Source organism: Aegilops tauschii, chromosome 2 (assembly GCF_002575655.3).
Source record: "Aegilops tauschii subsp. strangulata cultivar AL8/78 chromosome 2, Aet v6.0, whole genome shotgun sequence".
Classification (NCBI taxonomy): Eukaryota; Viridiplantae; Streptophyta; class Magnoliopsida; order Poales; family Poaceae; genus Aegilops; species Aegilops tauschii.
In genome coordinates, this window is record NC_053036.3 from 332242747 (window position 1) to 332251033 (window position 8287).

General features: G+C 41.3%; 1 protein-coding gene across 14 annotated transcripts; it reads right to left on the reverse strand.

Annotated features, from left to right (window-relative positions):
- Positions 1 to 1764: 1764 nt before the first annotated feature.
- Positions 1765 to 6094, reverse strand: LOC109747885 (uncharacterized). Of its 14 annotated transcripts, none has more exons than XR_002229256.4 (7): positions 5557 to 6094; positions 5114 to 5314; positions 5003 to 5035; positions 4561 to 4903; positions 4248 to 4282; positions 4141 to 4176; positions 1765 to 3312 (listed from the first exon to the last, which is right to left on the reverse strand). XR_002229256.4 is itself a non-coding variant. In XM_073508521.1 (7 exons), exons 1-4 carry the CDS (start codon positions 5698 to 5700, stop codon positions 4817 to 4819), a joined length of 324 nt encoding a protein of 107 aa, XP_073364622.1. In that variant the 5' UTR covers positions 5701 to 6077; the 3' UTR covers positions 1765 to 3318; positions 4141 to 4176; positions 4248 to 4282; positions 4561 to 4816. The 14 variants fall into 14 exon arrangements, 1 of the variants encoding a protein (XP_073364622.1); XR_002229249.4 differs by having other exon boundaries at positions 1765 to 3318; XR_002229252.4 differs by having other exon boundaries at positions 1765 to 3318; positions 4073 to 4176.
- Positions 6095 to 8287: the final 2193 nt, after the last annotated feature.

Here is an 8287-nt window from a genome sequence, read left to right on the forward strand (position 1 = left end):
CTGAACAGAGGGGATTCGAGACGAAGATTTTGGCGTTGGTTTCATTGAATTTGGATAAACGAGTAAAAAATAGTGAGGGTTTGAAGATCAGGGACTAATTTGTAAGAAAACTATTCGCGGATAGGTCCCTGGCCGAAAATAAACGGAAAAAAGAAAAATTCTATCGGAGAACGTCCGCTAACGGATACTAACGAACGAATTCGTTCGTTAACAGATCTAAACGGGTGAACGTTCACTATTTAACATAACCAAAATAATAAGCCGATCTAAAAAGAAAACCTAAAAAAACCAGGTCGGGCGGTTCGGTTTATACTGGTTCGGGGAAAAAAACCGGCGGCGGCGGCTCGGCTACTCTGGCAAGGCGAGACGAGGCGGCGCGACAGCGGGGCAGCGGCGGGAGGCGGCGCGGGCGATGGTGCGGGGCAGCGGCGCGGGCGACGGCGGCAGCGGCAGCGGGGCGGGCGACGGCTGCTGCTGCTGCGGCGATTAGCGGCGGGAGGCAGCGGCTTGGGCGGCGGCGGCGACTTTATGGGGAGGAGAGGCCTGGGGCGGCGCCTTATAAAAGGGGAGGGAGGGGTGCTTGGAGGAGGGGCGAAGGCGGCGGCGGCGCAGAGTCCTAGCCGGACTCGGGCGGCGGCGAAGGCGTGCGGCGGCCGGACTCGGTCGGGGCGGCGCGCTGTTGGGCTGGCTAGGCTTCGGCCCAGTCGGTTAGAAGATTTTTTAAAATAATTTCGCTGTAGAGAAAAATCCAAAATAAAATCAAATAAAAATCCTAAAATTAAAAAATAATTTTCACGGTCCTCTCCTAATATTTGGGACAACGTGAACATTTTTGTGGGCTAAAATGCAATTTCCCTAATTTAACCGAATATTTTCTCAAATAAAATTCAAATAAAATATATTTTTATTCAAAATTAAATTTCCATTATTTCCTCGCTGTTTTGAAGAAGTCATATTATCTTATCTCATTATTTTATTTATTTTGAAATAATTGGAAAAATAATTTCAAATAAAAATCACCTTAATCCAATTTACCAATTTTTGAAAATTCAAAATTGGAACTTTATGAAATCCTCCAACTCTCTCACATGGTCCTTGAGTTGCTTAAGGTCTCTTGGGTCAAAGTGTCCAAATAAACCAAATTCAAAAAGCAAAAAATATGGATGCATATGATGACCTAATGATTAACATCCAAATTAAAAATTGGGATGTTACACAAGCCCATGTATTTCTTCAATAGGAGATAAAATTTTGACATCCTCAGCTTTAATACCTTTTTCCTTCCTAGATTTCTTTGCCTCTTGCATATCTTCAGGACTGAGATATAATATACCCCTCTTCTTCGGAGTGGGTTTAAACGGTGGTTCAGGAGCAGTCCAATCATCATAATTTTTCAATATGTTATTCAATAATTCTTCAGCTTGCCCAATAGTTTGTTCCCTGAAAACACAACCAGCGCAACTATCTAGGAAATCCCTAGAAGCATCGGTTAGTCCATTATAGAAGATATCAAGTATTTCATTTTTCTTAAGAGGATGATCAGGCAAAGCATTAAGCAATTGGAGATGCCTCCCCCAAGCTTGTGGGACTCTCTTCTTCAATTTGCACAAAGTTAAATATTTCTTGTAAGGCAGCTTGTTTCTTATGAGCAGGAAAATATTTTTCAGAGAAGTAATAAATCATGTCCTGGGGACTACGCACACAACCAGGAGCAAGAGTATTGTACCAAGCTTTACCATCACCCTTTAATGAGAACAGAAATAATTTGAGAATATAATAATAGCAAATTTTCTCATCATGAGAAAAAAGGGTGGCTATGTCATTCAACTTAGTAAAACTAGTACAATGCCCGTGCGTTGCTACGGGAAAAATACATGAATAAATCAAACTGATGACTAAGTGACATGTGTGAAGTCCTTCGAATCTATATCGCCTCTTATCAATTTCTTTAGCGGATAGTATGAGAGCAACTATGCATCGGTCACCTGTTTTTTATCGATGATAAAAAATTTGTGATCGCCGTCTTCTTCATCCTCTTTGTCTTCCTCCTTCCGTCCCAATGACCCATCCTCTGATGTTGGTCGTGGCCGGTGTCGATGTGCTGCGCCACCCTACCCGAGCTGCCTTCTTTGTCGGTTCACCATTGCCCCGACACTGATCGAGGCCGGTGTTGATGCTACCCTGCCCATTCTCAAAACAATTATGCAAATCTCAAATGATCTCTTAAATGAAACATGTTATCAATGCTTGGTGAGATGGCGTGTGCATAGCTTATAGGAAGCATGTGAAATAGGGTGTCATGTTTTCAGAGGGATGGATTGATCAGTACCAGTATGTATGGAAACTTAATGCTTTCCAGAACTAAGCCACAAAATTTTCAAGCAAAGCACCATATTTTTCTTATGCTAGAAGGATGAACACATATGCAAAGGAACTGAAATCAACCTTAATGTTTGGCACAATTTTTAACAATGTATTGAAACTCCTAGTCCTAGACCCTTTGTTTTGTTTCAACCTTCCACTCCAGCTTTGTTTTGTTTCTCTGACCACCAATGAGACATGAAGATAACCACAAGTTTCCTATCTGCACTGTGGCCATGAGGCAGTCCAGGAGCCTAAGCCAAATATCCTCAAGCATGAGTACAAGCCATTCCCACTGCACTTTCTTATATATCTCATATTAATAAAACAAGAAAAATGTAGTTTGGTGCAGCTAGGATAGACAACTTTGGTACTTTCCAGTTAGCATGAAAAATGTACACCTATATAGAACAGAAGCAACTTTTGCAAATTCAAAGTCGGATAGCAGAAAAGCTGGTTGATAGCCAAATGCATATAGTTAAAATTATATCCTTCAAACTGAAACTAATAACTTTCACACCCAAGGAATGTAACGAAGAAATTTGAACAGAAAATAATAACTTTCACACTGGAGGAATGTTTAACCATCAGTCTTGAAACAAAAGGATTATATCCTTCAAACTGTAGCTAATATGGTACACATCTTGCTAGCAGGAGCAAGATCAAATTTTGAGCTAACATAGAACTATGCTGTAAAATTAATGATGCAATACAAAAAACAAGTGTCAGCTTGGTATCTTTATGCATCTTGCTAGCAAGTTCAGGATCAAACTATAACTCTTGACAGAGATTTTGGAGGAATGATGCTTTGTTAGGAGCAACAACCAAATCAGTACTAAAGGATTTTATAAGCTTATTTCTGTATGCTCGAGATTCGATATCTGAGGTGATTGCTTGTGCTTCACGCTTCCCTAATCCAAATATATTTCTTAGATCATTCAAAGGAATAACCTGCAACTTTAATCACAAAAATATTTATGTTAAGATAATAACGAGTATAAAACCAGTAATATAAATTGTACAAGACCATGTATCATGTATTTAGAGTCTCACAGTCAACCCAACTTATGAACTCTTAAAATAATAGGGCAACTCACAGCTCATGCACCGTTGAAAAACATATGGCAATTTGTGGTGATAGACATGTGTACTATGACAGAAATAAAAAGAGTTGACCAGCCCTAGGAAAGCATTTTATGCAAATATTGCAGGTGCTTGTAAGAAAATGTCGCTAATCTTTACATACTCATTCATTTTAAACATGCAAAACTGCAGCTCCATCAGAGAGGTGATTTAGTAAAGGAAGCTATCAAATATTAAATGCACGCTCTCTCTATCTCTCCATCTCCCTCCCTCCCGGATAACCGTGGATATTCATTTATTTATGTGATCATCAAAAAATCAAAATATTCTAATTTGACTGTATAAGAATAGTGTAGTTCATTTGGATGTAAAAACATTGATGGAAGAAAGGAGTCATACAAAAACAAATTAACGCATCTATGAATAGACCCTGAGTCAATTGTTCAAATACATGAATGATAATCCTGTCCATCACTGACTCGCTGAGAGTTGATGATAGTAGCAAGAAGAGTTCTACACTATTTTTCCACAAAAAGGCAAACATGATGCTCATAATGATTGCAGCAAACACTTTCGACTACGAAGTGATATACACAGGCAAAACCTTTGGCAAGATAGTTATGCATACCAACAAACTATTAGTTGTGTATCATAGAATTAAACCTCGATGGAATAGCCATGTCAAGAAACAATTACCAGGTGTACTAATTTTCCTTAGAATACAGATATGCCCTGCAGTAATGAAGAACAAAGCTGAAATTAGCAATCAGTTAGTGCATCTATAAAAAAAATTAGCTGACTACCTTAATGGTATGAGGTTCAGAATACTGGTCCTGGTCTGTTTATACAAGAAGTGGAAAGAATAGAATAATTAGTAAAAATATTAGCTCTGAAATAACACAATTAGATACGAAGTGCAGATGCAATCATCAATTTTTCACAAGACAATACGCTTGATAACACCATACTGTTGTAACAAATACATGAAAATATTGACTAATTATCAAAAGCGCAGAAGCATTGGCAATATAGATGTATACACTTGGTACGTAACGCCAATATCTAGAAGTGATATTTAGTAGATATAAGATATACCCATGCCACAAATGATGTTACCTCGTGTTGGAAGGTTGTCAAGTAGAATTAGATGGATTCCTTATTTTTTTTATAGAACTCTGCCTCTGTGTGTCACTTTGGTGTGTGCCGACCCCAATCTCATCGTTCATGACCAGGCCACATGCCCTTGCCTACCAGTGGCGGCTCAGTGCCGACGCCACATCCTTGATATTCTCCGGTGGCACAAGCGGGGGAGATAAGAAGAGGATATAATAATGCGTGCAGACAAAGACCGATATGGCCCACTCAACATGGATTAGCTCCTGTACGACATGAACGTTGGGGAGCTCGGCCTGGGCGCTCTCCACTCGCTACTGCAGGCCTTAGTGCCACCGTTATCCACCTGCAACATCCATCCATCAGTGCATCATATGTTTGATTAAATGCCCAAACAGAAACAGGGAAAGAGAATATTAAGGAAGGGTTACTCAATCCAGCTTACGTAGTATTCTCTAACGCTACATGTAGATATAACCTGATAGAAGCTACATGTAGATATAAGAATGTCTTGATGCATAAAAAATTATTATGAAATCTTGGACGGAGATGGCACCTGAGTCGGCGGCGTCCAGGAGAGTAGGACCTGAGTCGGCGGTGTCCAGGAGAGTAGCACCTATGTTCAGAATCAAAAAGGACGCTGTCAAGCCAGCGAGGTCAACAATCGGCGAGGTCGGGGCAGTGGCAATAGCGCCGCTAGAGTCTTCACTCGAAGTAAATGTTCCGAGTGTCTTCAAGGTTGATCCATTGCAAACTTCTTCACCCACGACATGGTCATCCCATGTGTTGATAAATAGGTGTTAGTCACAAACATTATACTCTGGGTGAATAATCAGTGGGTGAATAATCGGTGGTCTCTACAGTAAAGAAAACACAAGTATATAATATAACAACTATCAATTACCGGAGAAATAACTAAACTGTTCTCTCGCTTCAGGCAATAATGAATAGCAAGCAATTAGTAATACTCTCCAAGCTTCAGGCAATGATGGTGCTCACCGGTGAGGCGTTTGGATTTGGTTGTGCTCCAACAATTCCTCCCACGTTGGTCAGATCTGAAGATTGGGGAGCGGCTGGCCTCCCATACGCATGGAGTTCCTCTCCTTGGCATGCTCGTTCATTGTACGGGGGTGGGGGCAGCATGCTCTGTGCTTGGAGGGAGAGGTGTGGCTGCTGAGGCAGGATGTGCCCTGAGCGGAACGGGACGTGCGTGAGTCAAGGCCAGCGAGATGTTGAACCCCATGGCGCCCAACGCCGCCCGCTCAGGCCGCCATCGTCTCCCCCCTGTTCCCAGCCGCCTCCGTGCTCGTGCCCCGTAGCGGCGGCGGCACCACACTATCCCAGCCGCCTCCATGCTCGTGCCCCGTAGCGGCGGCGGCGGTGCCGCCGATTTCACCTTATCCTCTCCAGCTCCTTTTTTTGTTGCAAATCTCCGGCTCCCAAACGAATTGTTTCCTTTTTCTAGAGGAAACCAGACAAAGCGGGGAGAGAAACTTGGGTCTACGAAGGCGGCAGTGCAGGCCGACGATGTGTGCCCGAAGCCCATGCCGCTTACGAACGTCAGAAAGAACAAGAAAAACGAAACGTACTAAATTTTTTTAGCGCACGAACGACGGATAAAAATTCATGTAAATAGTACCACCTCGAATAGCAAAAATAATATAGGTGAAAAAACTGAAAGCATAAATTCACGGGAAGAAGCGTATTGTGACGGTGAACCCACAGAGTCAATCCGTGCTTTATTATTAGGGAAAGATGTACCACAACAGTTTCAGTTTCGTAATCATGGAAAGGATCAGATTCAACCAAAGTAATTAACTCTGGGTCGACAGAGAATTCATAATCCTTATCATCAACAAAGATAGGTGAAGTAGCAAACTGAGGATCACATTTCATTTTAGCATTCAAAGTCCTTTCTTTATACTTGCATAATAACTTTTCTAAATCATCTCTATCCTTACAAGCAAGAATATCTCTAATTGTCTCCTCAAACCTTCCGGTATTTTTGGCAATTCATATCTAGGAGGGCTGGTTCTAATAGGTGTCTCAAGATTTTCAGTTTCAAGCTCTTCATCAGTTTCAGCATTCCCAAAAGCTTTAGTTCTAGCAATTTGTTCATCAAGAATTCACCTAGTGGCACATCGTCATCAAGCAAGGTACTATCATCATCATCATAAATATCATTCATAGCAGAAGTAGCATCATCAATAACTTGCGACATATCAGGATTAATAGCATGTGGTGGTGTTGCAAGTTTACTTATAACAGAAGGTGAACTAAAGCAGAGCTAGATGGCAGTTTCTTACCTCCTCTCGTCTTAGAGGGAAAATCTTAGTCTTAGCATCCTTTAGAATATTCATAGTGATAATTTGTACCTCCTCTCGTCTTAGAGGGAAAAATCTTAGTCTTAGCATCCTTTATATTATTCATAGTGATAATTTGATAATAATCCCAAGTGACTCAACAAATATAGCTATGCTCCCCGGCAACGGCGCCAGAAAAAGGTCTTGATAACCCACAAGTATAGGGAATCGCAACAGTTTTCGAGGGTAGAGTATTCAACCCAAATTTATAGATTCGACCCAAGGGGAGCCAAAGAATATTTGAAAGTATTAGCAGCTGATTTGTCAATTCAACCACACCTGGAGATTAATTATCTGCAGCAAGGTGATTAGTAGCAAAGTAATATGATAGTTTTGATAGTAGTAGCAACAGCAATAATAACGGTAACAGTGATAGCAATAGTTTTGTAACAAGTGCAACAGTAACAGCAGCAGTAGTAACTTAGCAGGAACAATATGTAGGAAAATCATAGGCATTGGATCGGCGATTTGTTGGATGATATTCATCATGTGACAGTTATAACCTAGGGCGATACGGCACTAGCTCCAGTTCATAAATATAATGTAGGTATGTATTCCATAAATAGTCATACGTGCTTATGGAAAGAACTTGCATGACATCTTTTATCCTACCCTCCTGTGGCAGCGGGGTCCTATTTGAAACTAAGGGATATTAAGACCTCCTTTTAATAGAGAACCGGAACAAAGCATTAACACATGGTGAATACATGAACTCCTCAAACTACGGTCATCACCGGGAAGTGTCCCGACTATTGTCACTCCGGGGTTACCTGATCATAACACGTAGTAGGTGACTATAACTTGCAAGATCGGATCTAGAACATAGATATAGTGGTGATAACATAAAAAGTTCAGATCTGAAATCATGGCACCCGGGCCCAAAGTGACAAGCATTAAGCATGGCAAAGTCATAGCAACATCAATCTCAGAACATAATGGATACTAGGGATCAAGCCCTAACAAAACTAAGTCGATTACATGATAAATCTCATCCAACTCCTCACCGACCAACGAGCCTACGAAGAAATTACTCACTCCCGGTGGAGAGCATCATGGAATTGGCGATGGAGAAGGGTTGGTGATGACAAAGATCGAAGATCCCACTCTCTGGATGTAACACCCACGATGCGGCTATATCTCACACGTGTCGAGGCAGGACTTAGAGGCATAACCGCATTGTGGTTTTGTCGCAAGAGGGGTAATCTTCACACAATCCCATGTACTGAATAAGAAAGGGATAAAGAGTTGGCTTACAATCACGACTTCACACAAATAACAAGTTAAACATCCATCATCCAGAGTGCAATCAAGGTCCGACTACGGAACCAAAATAAAAGAAGACAACCCCAAATGCTAGAACCCCGATC

Coding starts and splice junctions, on each gene's coding strand:
- LOC109747885 (XM_073508521.1), bottom strand. CDS start 5,700: ATGCTGCCCCCACCCCCGTACAATGAACGAGCATGCCAAGGAGAGGAA. Junction 5,036..5,113: donor CCTGGACGCCGCCGACTCAG/GTGCCATCTCCG, acceptor AGCTTCTATCAG/GTTATATCTACATGTAGCGT. Junction 4,904..5,002: donor GTAGCGTTAGAGAATACTAC/GTAAGCTGGATT, acceptor TGGATGTTGCAG/GTGGATAACGGTGGCACTAA.